Here is a 15,654-nt window from a genome sequence, read left to right as displayed (position 1 = left end):
GTCCACAATTAAGGTCAACACTAAAATAAAACCAAACAGAGCAAGTGCCAATCTGTCCAGATTCTACTACACTGCAAGCCTGTCAGCACACAACCCATCAGCTACTCAAGGCACCAGTCATCTTTGCTTCACTGCCCAGCTTTTTACTGTCACTGCAGAGTTCAACACACTTTCAGACAGAGTGAGCTAACATGTTAAACTTTAGGCACATGAACTCTCTCTTGCACACTGGAGCAAGGATATAGCTAAATATTGGATATGTCTTTTTTGAAAAGAGCATTAAATTTTGTTTTTTCTAGTCAGTAGAAAGACTGAGGAAGGAGAAGCATATGTTAAATGCACTCAATAGCTAACACTGGCAGTAAAAGATGAAGCACAGAATCAATTACAATTCTTCTAAAGGATGGTATAGCTTGGCATAAATCTTGACATGTTACAGCCTGCACATGCCTGTCAACACCCATCTATGACTACAAAGACTGACTGGATAATCACTATTAACACTGCCTGGGGTTATTCACCTCAGCACAGAAAAGGCTATTCACACTAATACCTATGTGGTTTCAGGTTTAGATTAAGTGTCCAGATGCAGACCCTCTGGATCACACTAGTAATATCAAATTCTTGGATCAAACTGCTGAAATTCTTTTGTATGTTACAAATTGTTCAGCTTTCTTGTAGTGATATTGAGCTAAGGTCGATTTTCAGTAATATCTAATGCTTTTTTTAGACAAAAGTGAACAAATACAACTTTCAGGCACCTTAAATAAGCATTCCTCTTTTGAGGAGATAAATAAATACTCTATAAGAGAAGAAAAAAAACCCAAGAAACAACTTTCTGGCCAGACTTTCTACCTATAAAAGAAACGAACACCAGAGTCTCCTACATTAGCCCTTCTTACCACACTGACTTATTTCAGCTCTATTCCTAGCCAGTTTGCTAGCTAAAAGGACATATATCTTCCCAGACTTTGAAAAAAAGCCCTCTACCAGCAGAAAGCAGTTTAAGTTACCTGTTTCTGAAAACAGCAGATACTTTTTCCTCAAGAGTTAGTTCTCCACAAGTTTAGTGCAAAAACTGAGAGCGCTGTTGTGCTTAGCTCAGAGAGAACAGCAGCTTTATTCTGAGAACTTTTTTCCAATCAGAAAAACGAGATACAGAAATAGAAGAGCAATTTGTCTGATCCCAGGAAATGCCCCTTCTCCCAAGCAATTATCCTTGCAGCTCTGCCGCTGGCCCACTGGACCTTAAGACCTCCCTCCTCACAGCTGCACAAGTGCAACTGCACAGAATAGCTGTAAAGCCATCTATACATTAGGTAGATGGACTCATACACACATCAGTTCAGTCTTCTAGATAATCTTGCTGGTTATTCATCTGAAGATGTGTGGAGGAGAGCTGCTTGAGTGCAGACTTCAAGCTACACAGCCTAGAGATATCCAGTTACAAGGCACTCTTGGGTTCAGCATACAAACATTATCAGAAGTGTCCTGATGCCATGAGGCACTTACCTCACTGTGGTTTTACCTCTGTAGTTTATTCCCATGTGTTGTTGCACTCTCCTCCCACTTCAAAGGAAGATACACAAAGTTCATCAAACTACTATTGTCAACATGCATGTGTACTAACTGAACTGCTACAGAACAAAAATACCTTTTAACAATTTCATCTTCAGTTAAGAACAATGAAAGATTATTCTCCCTGAGAAGAATATATATCCTTGTACTCTGTGTACTTTTACAAATCCTGCAGGTTTTCTTCCCCACAACTAGAAACTAAACCCAGATCCTTTTCATATTTCATGTGAACAGTATTATTGAGAATGAGATTGGTACTTGAAGTGTAGAAAAATAAAACTAGCCAGAGGCTGTGGGAAATGCAGCAATGACGTTTATTGGAATTTCTCCAGGCATTACATGAAAAAAATTTAAAGTGAAACAGACGATAAAGCTCATTCAGTGCATCTTCAAAAAAAAGATGTACCTGAATAATCTTGATTCTTTGTAATAGATGCTGCTGCAGTTCCTGGGATTAGTTTTTTATATACACATCAGATAAAACTCACTCTTGAACAAAACTGCAAAGAACTGCCTTGTCACTTGGCATTTCCCCATCTAGTACAATACGACATTCTTGAAATATCTAGACAGATTCCACATAATTTTATACACAGTGTTAAGACCTTTCACCCGAAATGTAAAAAGAGAGACTGTTAAGTAAATCAGTATCTTTAATCAAATAAAACATCATGGAAGTAAAAAAAAAAACCAAAAAACCCAGGAGAGCCAAAGCCCTTAAGTTCCACAGCAGTGTGCAGCAAATAAGCACTGTTGTTGCTCACTTTTATGGTAACATAAAGCATAATACTTAGAAAGCAGTGATATTCAGTCCATGCTTTCTAAATTGGACAATCTTATGCAAAAAGACACTGCTGGATTTGGCACTTTGCTTAATTGGTTTTCTTACTAAAAAGAACAAGTGTTTCCTGAAATACAGTATAAAGGGAAAGAGATAACATGAGCCACTGTAACACGCAATTAAGGGTTCAGACATGCACTCCAAAATACTTGTCTATTACACATTTGTCTAAGCCTTCTCAAAAATTCCACTTGAAAACATTTTCAAATCTATATGCAATTTTTTATAAGTTTACCTCTATAAACATAATTTCTCCCTTGAAATGATCAGAGTTTCTCTCACCTTCTGTCCAGAACACATAAATTCATGACTTTTCTTTTAAAAAGAAGACCACAAAGCAGTATTAAAACAGGAATAGCCTGGAAAGCATTATTAAAACTGTGCCTGTACTTCAGGATCCCCTTTGAAATGTATAGCCACTGTATATGTGAAAACTGAAAGGTACATAATATCTGAGACTTGCTTGGTCCTCTCTTGTGCACTCATACTTAACTTCCTGCAACCTACCTCAATTTTCTTCTCAAATAAAATTTAAAACAGCTTTCTGCATCCCAATATAATTACACAAGGCTTCTTGCAGCATTTCTTTGGTTAAATGAGAACCCCTTACACATCTAACTCTTACAACAGGCAAATCTCCGGTGGAAAACTAACATCGGAATGAATCCCATCCCACTGCTGGGCTTCCTTCCTCTCCTCATCACGATCAACCCCAGCACAGGTAGAAGCAAACAGGCCAAGAAGGTGATGCCTTTTCCTGGTCTTAAAATCAAGAGTCATGCACAGTTAGAAGGGGAAAAGGGATTTTACCTTGGTATTTATTTTAAGGATCCTTAGGTGTACACGTCCAGGTCATATGCATCGAGATGCACCCCACTGAGTCCCTCCCCCCCAACATTGGGTATAACATTATAGGTTTTACTAATTAGCATATCTATCAAAGATTCTCCAATGAGAGGCTGGAGTGAGCCCCCCTCCCCAAGGAACCTTCCCCTGGATGGTTCTATCTTGGTTTACAAAATGTGTTCTGGAGAGGACCTTGGGGTCTGGGGCACACTGATCCCTAGCTATGAAGCTTCTAAAATGTTTAGTCTCTTAGCTTGACAAACAAGTCCAAGAATGTAGGCAAAAAGCACTAGGAATACAGAAGTTGCAAAAAGGTATAACAGGGGTATAAAAGAAAAGGCAAAAATCTTCATGGCATCAAAGGAAGCAGCAGTCACCAAGCTCTTGCCTTTGCGAGCTCTGCGAGTGCGTGCAGACACCTATTCCTTAGCTCTGGGTGACGGAGGTGGAGCTAGGATGCAATGCTTTTTTGTTTCCAGTTCCAACATGCATGTGGAATCACACTGCTGACTGGGACAGCCCAGGCAGAGGATGGCACTACAGCTCTTTCTGTGCGAACCATGTCATGATACTTTTTCTGCTTATTGGTCTGTGCTCACAATGTCAGTAGAATTAAAAGAGAGGCACGCATGAGTTCACACAGATTTTCCACAGAAGATGTGAAACATGCTGCTCTTTGGAGGGAAAATTACATTCTCCTTTTTTTTTTCTTCAAGTATTATTCAACATATTCAATATACAGATATATAAAGACACACTATCCTCATTTCACTACAAGACAAGCACATCCAGAGTGAATTTGCAGATCACCATTATCTTTCTCTACTCCAATTCCTCTTTTTCTTTAGGTCAACTCTAAATATACATCTATTCATCATAATTACATGTGAGAATCCTTTATTTCCCCCTTGTGATTTATTTACATAACCATAAAAAAATTAATAGCCTGAATTTGCATACTGACACTTGAAGGCCCATCTGTAGCTATGAGTGTCCCAGCACTATTTTTGGGTAATACCATTGCCTATTGCTAAGTAGTTATTGAAAAAGCAGCATACTCATTTTTTCATTCCCTTTTTTTTTTTTTCTTGAAGAAATGCTGCCTAGAAGACCCTGGCTTATGGCTTACTTCATATTTTATTATTTGGGTTGTAGTTTACTTCCTTCAGGAGCAGTTCACAGTCAGACAACACTTCCGCTGGCAAATACTTCACTATCTGCTCAAGAGTCTTTTGATACGTTATCTTCTCCTGTTCCAGGGACTGAATTACAGTCTTCATTTTGTTCTCTCGAGTCAAAACAGTCTCCAGGCTGGCTTCCAGACTCTGAATTTTAGCGTGAGCAACCTGTAAATAATAACATCATAATAAATTTATAAATGCGGAAGAGTTTTCTTTTAATATTATGATAAGGTATCTGTTAAGGAAAGAATTACACAGCTACTTCTAAAAGACATCTGTGTAGGCAGACAATACAAGGAATGTGTATTGTGTATCATACACCAAATCTCCTCACAGTGACCAGATCAATCTGAAGGATTTCTCAAAGCTTTACAGAAGGAAGGAGACCTACAAGTTGCAGCAAGCAAGGGACAGATGAAAGTAACAAGGAACTGGAGCTGGAGGGGGAAAAATGAAATCAGCAGCTGGAGTAGTACTGGAAGACATGACCTGTGTGACAGTGATGGAATGAGGGGAATCCTCTGTGATAAAGTTAGAAGCATGGAGAGGCTGGAGGGAAAGAGAACCTCAACATTAAGTCTAGAAGCAGACTGTGTTCTCTATTGTCCAATTAAAAACCTACAGCTTCCTCTGACTAGTCACAGAAACCCTTTACCACAGCAGTAGCAGTTCCCTCTGTGGGAACTGGAAGAATTCTAATTGTTCCTAGGAAAGGGTACAAGCAGAGGAATGAAGAAGTTACACAAACAAAAAGGTGAAGAGGTTAAGGAACTGGGAAAGATGCATTATTGTAAGGCACTCTGAAAGAACAGAAAAGCTTTGATAGAGCCTTTCAAATCAGCCACTCGATTATTCTATGCCTGTGGTGCATTTTCAGAACAAAGGTAAAAGCCAAAGCTGCAGTAAATAAAGAAAAATAAAAAAGAAAAACTAATAATAGTAAAAAGTTGAAGTGATTCCTGTTTTCAGTATCAAAAGAACACAGCACCCTTAGCCCATAAACACAAAAATAATGAGGACTTGATCTTTCCTTTTTTCCTTCCTTCTATTTTCATGTTTCAGAAGCTGAAAGTGCTTTCTGAGCTCTTTGCAATGTTTGTTCAAATTAACAAATATAACAAGAAATAGCCTGGTGATGAAAAAACAAGAACTTGCCTTTCAAGAAAATGCAAGACAATACATATTGCAACTGAAACAAGTCTTGGCCAAGCTACGGGTGAATAGTGAAGGAGGAAGGACTTCTTTAAAGCACAACTTTATCAGGCAAAGTCTGGTGCCTTTCAGATGTAGTCAGGTCTGCTAGAAGAGACCACCTTCCAAATGTAGGACTATGAGTTTCAGCAGAAGGAAACAAAATAACACTGCCTACAAAGGCCTGGAGAAAACAGGTCTGCTGCATTATGGATTATTTCTTAAAATTTTCCAACAGGAAAGCAAAGAGATGAAGGGACAGAGAACTTATTTTTCAGTAAGACACACAAATTTTGCCAACAGATTTTATGGAAGATAAGGGCAGAGAGATTTGGGGAAAAAAGAAATCTAAATCAAGAAGGAAAAGTCCAAGGAATGACAAAGGATTTAGAAGTATGCTTAGCAGAACTGAATCACTGTAATTAAGAGAACTGCTCGACTGCACAAGGTCTTCCAGCAAGAAGACTTCTCACACAGACTTATAACAACACTTTCTCCACTATTGGCTGAATCATAGAAATGACTTCTCCATGAGTTTGTAGCCTAAGTCCTTTACCTGTAGCTTCTCCAACAAATCCATGTTTTGCCTCTTCAGATGATTGTTTGCCCTCTCCAGCTTCTCCAGGGGTTCACCTTCATCACAAGGACTCACATTTTCCTGTAGTTCTTCTTGAAGAACATGGTACTCTACCTCATAGGCATGGAGCTGTTTTGAAATATCCATCTCAAACACCTGCCATGAGAGAAAAAAACATTTTTAACTACAATAGAGAGGACTTATTCCACATGAATATTTGACTAAGAGTCAACTCTTCTGGATTAATGCTTTTTCTGTCCCCTTCAAAAAAGTGTTTAAGGGGATGTCTACAGTAAGAGCATTGTAACATCGAGAGTTGTAGCCATAATAAATCATGGACTTCAGAAAAATTTGGATCATGCCTTTTACAATCACTAAATACCATCTCTTACTAGATGTATCAGCAGGAAAATCTTATTCAATCCAAGAATTTTATAATATGGCCAAGTTTTATGGACTCTTGCTCAGGAATATTAAGTTCAAGACAATACTTTTAAATCTGGGATTCATCAGATCTCTGCCTTCAAAACTGAATCCCTTGACGCCCAGAGCTCATTTACAGACTTCTATAAAAACATTCTGCACAGTTACAGTTTCCATGTGCTTTATCTCTGCATGATGACACACTACTATCTTATTGGGATACTTTAGGGACAAAGCATTGTGAAGACTACAGAACTGAGCCTCTAACAGTGAACGGATCATATGACCCTTATCTGTTTACACATCTAGTCACAGCCTCTCAGCCTCAGAAAATTACCAAAGGTTTTTAGACTAGGATTGGAAGAATGTCTACAGTGACATCAATTTTCTGTTCCTTATCCTAAAGATCACAAATATTCCACCAACACAGACACACAGATTCCCTGAAAAACCAAGTTCTGTATTACTTTCACTGTTCTATTCAAATGAGATAAAACTTTAAATTATGTAGTGTTCAAGGTGGCTAAGTACCATTTTCCTCTACATAGCTACCCAATCAATCACCTGTGTATTACAGATCTGCATGATGTCTACATTTTTCTTTCACTACCCATTATAAGGGGATGGTCCTGGGAACTACCAGAGTGAGATAGCCAAACAACTGTCCCTGCAGCCAGGCTGGGTAGGAACAATAGGATACAGGCAGTCTACACATGAATGCAGATCTGGAAGGCTGCTCAGCATGAGACCACACCACAGGCCAGCAGAGCTGAGCTGACCTGCGTGTAACCACATTCAGCTCTGCAGGCAACATAACTCATTCTTTACTCTATCAGACCTGGCTTTGATCAAAGCCATTTCTACCATGCCCACACAGCACAGCTGCTCTGCAACCCATGCAGTATTAAACTACCATCTCTATCACTGCCAGAATCAATGAGTTGTGAAGACAGACATGAAAGTGCCTGACACAGGTTTAGCACAGCAGTCACAGTCAATGCAATGAGGAAATGAAGATTCACATTGTCTAAAACTGAATTCTTATCTAAAAGCACCTGAAAGATTCAAACCTTAACAAGCCACAGGAATGAGTAAGTGCTCACTCACACACATGGTTTTCTAGAGCTCTTCTGTTATCTCTGAACTACCACCTGAAGGGGGAAAGCTGCTCCCAGGTTCACAATTAAGATACTAGACTGAGGCTCATTCTCAATTTGCAGCTTCAGCGCAGAGGAAGTTTAGGTAGAGAGATGAAGATTACAGCCACAGACAGTATTTCTCAAGAAGGTTTTCGTATCTTCTTCTGAGAAGACTTTTGCTTATACTGTAGGCATGATTCTTTTGAAGTAAAATAAATGGGGGGAAAAAAAGAAAAGTGAAAAACATCCTTACCTGAGTAATAATTTTTTCCATTTGAGGCTTAGTCATATCTGGAATAGTGGTTTTAAGAAAATCAACAATGTTCTCAAAACTCTCACATCCCATTATAGATGTCTCTTGACTGCTAAGTAGGCTCAGTGCTACTTTAAATATGACTTCTGTTCCTTGAAGAAAAATAATGTCTAAAAGAGAAAATAATTACAGTACCTTGAAAATGGGAGCTAGAGTCATTGGATAAATACATATATTTGCTGGGATGTTCTTCTTTGTAATCAATCACAGTGCAGATATATTCAGTTCAGAAGTGCAATGTCTTATTTCAACAAGAGGATAAAGCATATAAAAGAATTTTCTTTCATCTTACAGATGTGAGAGAGCATTAAAGAAAATACTGCATGCTTGTTATGTCTGTAGCAGTTATCTGCAATAAGCATTTCATCACTGTCTGCCACAGACTGTTAACCAACTGCTAACTGGTTTTAAGTGCTCCTGTGACTGAAAAGCTACTGGGGAGCAGATCACAACACAACTGTTTTTCTACAGGCAGAAGCTAGTCCTTAAAAAACAATCATGTCGATTCCATAACGGATTATAATATTTTCAAAATTCATGGCAGTGATCTTACTGGCTATAATGTAAGCCCCAAACTCTTACTTTGAGGTATAATTACATGAATAAGAGAAGAAAGTCTGGGCTCTGCAGGTCAGTAGACACAGACTGTACAGAAATGGGAATCTTGATGACAGTAAATAGAAATTCTGCTTCAGAAGCACTTGCAGTTACTGAGATGAAGGCAGCACATGGGCATTTCAAATAAACCTCCTGAGCTGTCAGCTCTGTCACACCACAGGGTATTTGTTCAGGGCTACACAATTGAAGAAATTCAGTTCCTGATTCTGATACTCAAGAGGTCATCCCTAGCCTAATCCAGTATCACAGGGGCACTAGCACAAGGACACTGATGAGGCAGCCATCTCCCCCAAATGCAGTTTCTGAAATTCCCCCTTCTCAGGTCTATGATGGACATTCTAACAGCATAAATATAAGTATATAATTTGTGACAGGTAGGCAATAGCCATTTGTTACTGGTATATTACAATGGCCCATAAGACACTGAAAATTCAGGAATTCAAAGCATTAGGAAGTAAAACAATACAGTAACTTTGCAATTTTAAAATGGGAACATGCCTTGCTCAAATTATTTACAGAGAAATGACCACCAAACCTCTTTCCTACCTTCCCCCATTCTTAAAAAATTCATTTAGGAAAAAAAACCCCAAACAACAAAAAAGAAAGAAACATGAAATGCTCAAGTGTCCCAGAATTCAGTAATCCCAAATCCCATGGGGAGATATTCACATGACTGGTACACCACTGAAAAAGAGTTACACCCATCATTTGTTCACCCAGACAGCAAAGATTTGCTGTAAATGGAAAAAACCCTGTATAATGGAGAAATCATTGGGTAAGAAAAAATTAAGAACTTAAAACCAAACCCAAACAACCAAAACCTTCTTCCTGCCCCCAAGACAACATGCCACACAAACTGAGAACCTAACACACTCCAGTATTAAAACATGAGACGAAGTCAGGTTGAATTTCTTAAGAAAAGACAAAAGGTGCCATACGAAAACAAAGATCAAAGGGAAAAAAGTATCTGATTTAAGAGGAAGTACCTTATACATGCATTTAGATTCTTGGTGCATATACAAGTACAGTGAGTTTTGCATTAATAAATAACTTTAAAAAAAAAAGGTGCATTACTAGAGATTTGACTAAGCTGGCAGTTCTTATGGATAAGAAAAGAAGACAAAAAACAATTACTTGACATTCTGATACTGTAAACACTACCAGGCATAATCAATATTTAGGTTTCTGTACTACACATTACCTGAAGAGAAGCATATAATGAAAAAACCTAGCTGAATGAAATCAGAGACACACTAAGACTTGGAAATTGTTCAATATATACATGAATACCTAAACCAGCCTTTAAGTTCAAATTTGCTTGAATTTTATTAGAAAGCACTTTAGAATCTGAATTCAGAAATGCATTTTCTTTTTTCAGTTTTCAAGTTGGCCAAAATGAACTTTTCTATAGATATAAACTGAATACATTTGCAACAATAAACTTTCTGCTGTTGAAACTTCAGGAGTCTCTTAGGTAGTAAGAGAAGACATAATTATTTGCTCAAGTCTGATGTTTCAAGGAATACCTTTTGGATTTTCCTCTTCAAGAAGGAGCTGACACCCCACCATGAAAAGTGTTGCTACTTGCTACCCACAACAGTCACCCCAAATGTCCCCAGCATGTAGAAAACTACTGGAGAGTTTCAAAACACAATGGACTGTTTATTATTGCAATAGAACAAACTTTCTTACCAAATACTCTGGCTACAAATCCTAATGGAAACTGAGATGCAAACAGTGTAAGAAACCACGGTGCAGCATAAAGACTGGGACTGATTTCATTTTCTTCAAGATGATTATACAGGTCTCTGTGATAATCATGTAGAAGCCTTGAGAGCTGATACATCTGAATCTACAGTGCATGAGGGGGTTGGGGGGGAAGGAAGTAAAGAAAGAAAAGTTCAGCTTTACTCAGTTTTCCAAATCATTCACATTTCATTTGAGGGAAATTAACTGCAGTACAGATGGCACAGTAAAATGAAGCTTAATTGCTGCCTGGGGCCTCGAGTGGTATCTACTCACATATAAACAACCTGCCACTAATGAATTAAAATCAACAGGGTAGTCAATAACAAAGAACAGTTTGAACCTGATTACTAATGAAGTATCATTTCAGAGTCACAGGCTTAAAGTAAGAAGGGAATATATTGCTCCAACTTTGTGAACAAACCAGAATTTTCAGTCTCACAGCAATGAAAGTACAGGTACCTCCAAGATGTCCAAACTCTCCATGAATTATTTCTGACTAAATTTACACATTCCAGCTTTCATTCTCTGAATTTTGGCCTTATTTTTGCTGCATTTAAAACTCTAGTGGTACAGTCATCACTTTAGACAGTTTCTGTACCCACAGAACACATTTTATTTCCCTGAACACCTCCCAGTGGTCCTGAGGAATTTAAGATACTGGTGCAAAAAGTGTTGCTATACAACCTATAAAAGGTTGCAAGGGAAAATGGTTAAAAGGTGCTATTCATGGCTAAAAATATCACTCTGTGGTGAATTATTTCCTTGTGACACTTCTCTCAGAAAGCAGACATACATTGATTAGTTGTCAGGCCCAATTTTGTTGTAAACAGTGCTTTATGCTTAAGGTGAATCTGCTCCTCAATAAGAAAATGACTCATTACATCCAGCTATTTTCCTACTTCTGGAGTTTATGCTTGTTCTCTACCAAAAGCTGAGAGCCCTTGAAGCTACCTGTTTGTCAGCACTGTGTACATGGAGAGGGATCATTCATTTAGGCAAATCAGCTAAATTTGTGCATGCACTTGAGTCCTTGCTTTAATTGCAAAAGATACCAATTAAGCCCAGTTTGGACAGTGCTAATACAAAACACACATGTGAAGTCACAATTGCATCACAGAGTAGTAAACCAACTGGGATAGTTCATTATGAACTAAGGATCTAGATTACTACTTTTTCCAGAAAACAACTAAAAAATCTAAGACAAGTAAGTTTTCATTATCTTGAAGAATCATCCAACATTTTTCTTCTACAGGAGTGAAGCCAATTCTGCATAAAAGCTTGCTTGCGTTTCCCTACTGTAAATGCAGAAGAATTTGCAATACTCTACTCCTATTAGAAAACAACCCAAATATAGTAAGATCCTCTAAGTCTTCTTGTCTAGTTTGTCTTGATCAGACAAAATTTGACTTTAACAGAAGAACTGCCTAGGAGCAAACTGTGGGAAAAGACAGGCCATTTAATTTAAAAGGCAAACAGGACTACAAGTGGAAAACCTCTCCAAATTTAGAAGTATTCTTACAATGAAAGAGTCACACTCATTTAAACTATAATGTGAAATCCTGGACATGTGAATGCTCTCAAATCATCAGATGCTGGAAGTCTACAACTGCAGTATAACACACACACACTTAGAGAGCATCTACTAGGGAAGAAAACCCCCACAAACATGCATTTATCACACTTTTACCCTCACTGGTTTAGAACGTATTTGTGAGGGGAGATGGAACAGGAGGAGATAAAACAATGATTTTTATGGCTGTTCACAATTCATCAATAACAAACTTGTTATAGCATACTTACATTCACAGTCCTCTATCACTTTTAGAATAAGCACATACAGTTTCTTTAACTATGATCTATTCCATTGCTCTGAACATTTGCCAAATAAGCACCTAAAGAGACTGGTCATGAAAAGTGGGCTGAAACTCTCCCTTAAGTTTTACTTAATAATAACTGTTTGCAGGGAGCATGGGAAAAAAAAAGGAGACTTTTGTATCTGCTGCTTTGTTTTCCTCCTCTGTGGACTATAGAAAACTCATCAGTGGTATATTCCTTTACTATATAAGGGGTTTATAAAATATACTTATTCAAGTCAGTGGACAGTTGCATGTCAAGGTGAAAGATTTCTCAAACTTTAAACCCTGAAATTCATACAGATCTGAAAATTTTTGTCTCCTTCCTAAACAGTCTTGAGTATCTACAGCTAGCTGCTAAATAATATTGCAGAGCTTGCATCATTGCATAAGCTAATTAAACGATTAAAAAGTCATCTGTTTTCTCTCTCTGAGGGTAATGGAGTAGAAGACAATGAGAGAAAAAGAGGTGAAACGATGAGCCAAGGCAGGGCAGCCCGAAGTACAAATGCCTGAGGAATACATTGACTGGCCACTGTGTGTCACTATTGACTTGACTTGGCCTTGCAAGAGAGAAATCTACATCCAAGTGCTCATGGACTGAAGAAAAACAAAATCGAATTAATTTTTAAACTCTATCCACACATGACAAAGCATATCAGTTTTTTTCTAGCATAAGGAAGAGAGCAATGAGGAAAAGAAAAGGAAGGGCAAAATAGCAGAAATCAGAATTTCTGAAGAGGAGATGACAGGGATGTGCAACAGGAAAAAGTCTGCAAGTTTTAAACTTCTCTGTTTGCAAACTGAGAGGCAGAGAGGGGTTTGACAGTAAAATATACATGCACCTTACAACCTCCAAAACAGCATAAGAAGCTTCTTATGGCCCTGGAGAACCTAAGCAAGCCCTGAGAGCTCAAAAGTGATTTAAAACTCTGGTTTGCTCCAGAAGGACTGACTTACCTGTAGCGACATCATGTCTGGCCTGTACTGTTTACGGAAGCCAAGGTCATACATGAGGAATTTCAGCATTTCAAAGGCCTGTTCTTCACTCATATGTAGAAGCAGCACTCCAGCTACAAAGCTTATACCTTGACAATAACCCACTTCTTTGTCCAGCAAAGAGTATGCTTTCAAGAGATTAAACAGTGATAGCTGTCCTGCTCCAAGGTGGGTGGAAAAGTAAGGATGCGTAGGGAATGTCCGTCCTGATGTAAAGAGAGAAGAGTAGTTGATATTCAATTCTTCTAAAGAAAAACCCCAATCTATCTGACAAACAGCATTTCTCCTCCCTCAGACCATTTCTCTTTGCTTTCACGTGCAGTTTGCCTTTAACCAGATCAATCTGTATCTTACCACTGATTTTAGACTGTACCTTTTGATCTCCTTTAATATTCTCATCTGCACAGAACTTGCAGAAGCAACTGCCTGACTTCTCTTTTCAGACAGATGCAGAAGGGCATGAATATGAATGGCATAGCCTAGGAAATCATCTGATTACAGGACTCTAAGTGGCATACACAGAATGTATCCTGGTGACATGGAAAATGGTGTTCATAGAGCAGCATCTATCTTCAGCAACAGCTTCTATTTTGGCTGGTGTGTTTTTCACTCAAAGACCCACAAAACCAGTCAGAAAGAAGAGACTTACCTAGATCTACGAGGATGGCATGCTGTTGAGCAGTCAGTTGTTTCAGAAGTTCTTTGTAAGAGATGTCAGGAGGCTGCTGCTTGTTCGGCAGCCTGTGCCTGACTCGGTGTTGCACAGCCAAAAACTGCCAAATTTCTCCCCGACGACTTTTGGGTACACCTGCAGGTCAGTCAAAAAAGTAAGAGGCCTAAGCAGGGGGATACTTTTAGTGCTACAACAAAAGAATTTGCTTTGTCATAATCTTGACTGAACCACTCTGGATGATCCCTTACGAAGTGAACTCCACTCTGCATTGTGTTCATTCAGTAGCCACAGCTCAGTCCCACAAACTAAACATGAACAACAAACTTAAGAGCAATTACCCTGAGCAGTATCTGGGGCAACTGAGGTACAGATATCCCTTGCTTTGCCACTTCTGAGCTGTTAGCCTCCAGCAGGAAAAGATGCACAACTACACACAGAATGTAGAACAACCTGTTTAGAAAGTCTGAACTAAATTCTCAAGTGTAAAGTACAGGGAAATCCACCTCCTCTTTCCCTTCTCAAAAGGCTGCTCATATCAGTCCACAAACACAGAGAAATACATCTCCCTTCTATTTCTCCCTTTCTATTTGAAAGTCAAAATGTCAATTCTGCTAATACCTTCTAGGTAAATAATTAAAAAGAATGCAAGTTAAAAATACCATATCCTTGTTCCCAATTCTGAACTGCTATCCAACAGCAGAAAATAGGGTATCAAGATAAGTAATTTGTTGGCAGACTTCTGAAGGGCACTAATAGGAACTGCTTTATATCTACTACAATTTACTTTGGTAGCAATTTAAACCTCCCTTCTGTACCACAGCCAGATCAGGCTGAACTGTTTTTCAGCATCTGTAACACAGATACGAGATTCTATGGAAGAGGGCAGAGCAGTGCAATCAGGCCCTACATCTGCATCATAACAAGGCCCCCTGGATACCCTCTTGGCCTATGGCTAGTCCACAGGAAGATCTACTTCAAGACAAAGTCCCCAGCCTTTCACTCCAGGAAATGAAATACTAAGTGACCGTATTCCAGGACTCTCCAAAACTTGGCTCTGATTTCCCTAGGTTTTGGGCACAGACCACAGCAGATGTTATGGTCCAGCCTTCTCAGTAAGCAAGTAAAATCAGAGCATCTGAAACTCAGAGTCAATTGGATCCACTGATCAGAAACCAGAAGTTCAGAGGTGCAGAGGCTCCTAGTTCAATCTTGGATGTAATGATACATGGAAACAAGATGCTACTTTCAGGGGTATGACTGTACATGTTTCTGCATTGCTGACATTGCAAGATGCAGACACAGCAGAACCTATTTTCTGTTTTGCAGGAGAAGGTGAGCGCCTCTGTGAAAAGAAGGCAATTTTTTGCTTCTGGAAGAAGTGTATTGCTGGCAGATTTCTGTTGGATCAGAAGAAAACAAAAAATATCTTCAGACTTCATAGCTGAAAGCCCTCATACATAAATACCTTCTTTTAAAGTGGAATGAATATCTTCCATGTCGCATCGGATTTTGGCTCTGCAGTTTAGTAACTTCTTATCCCAAATATTTATGGCATCTTTCTGACATGTGCCAACTTCATCATAGTCCAGTTTTACTTTTCGTGATTGGAGCTCATCTCTGCTTGCTAGAACATGGAACAAAAAGGAAGAGCACATGGAAAACCAGAATATCAG

General features: G+C 38.7%; 1 protein-coding gene across 1 annotated transcript in view; it reads right to left on the bottom strand.

The window, feature by feature from the left end:
- Positions 1–1,869: 1,869 nt before the first annotated feature.
- Positions 1,870–15,654, bottom strand: part of TBC1D4 (TBC1 domain family member 4) — a 98,271-nt gene continuing 84,486 nt past the window's right edge. The window contains exons 14-20 of the mRNA XM_069008961.1: positions 15,447–15,605; positions 13,958–14,116; positions 13,270–13,514; positions 10,400–10,559; positions 8,030–8,199; positions 6,194–6,370; positions 1,870–4,611 (exon numbers count right to left, since the gene is read on the bottom strand). Coding sequence (XP_068865062.1) covers positions 4,396–4,611; positions 6,194–6,370; positions 8,030–8,199; positions 10,400–10,559; positions 13,270–13,514; positions 13,958–14,116; positions 15,447–15,605 — 1,286 coding nt within the window. The 3' untranslated portion in view covers positions 1,870–4,395. The remainder of the gene's footprint in view (positions 4,612–6,193; positions 6,371–8,029; positions 8,200–10,399; positions 10,560–13,269; positions 13,515–13,957; positions 14,117–15,446; positions 15,606–15,654) is intronic.

The sequence above is a fragment of the Aphelocoma coerulescens genome, chromosome 1 (assembly GCF_041296385.1).
Source record: "Aphelocoma coerulescens isolate FSJ_1873_10779 chromosome 1, UR_Acoe_1.0, whole genome shotgun sequence".
NCBI lineage: Eukaryota > Metazoa > Chordata > Aves > Passeriformes > Corvidae > Aphelocoma > Aphelocoma coerulescens.
This window is presented reverse-complemented; position numbering and strand designations above follow the sequence as displayed.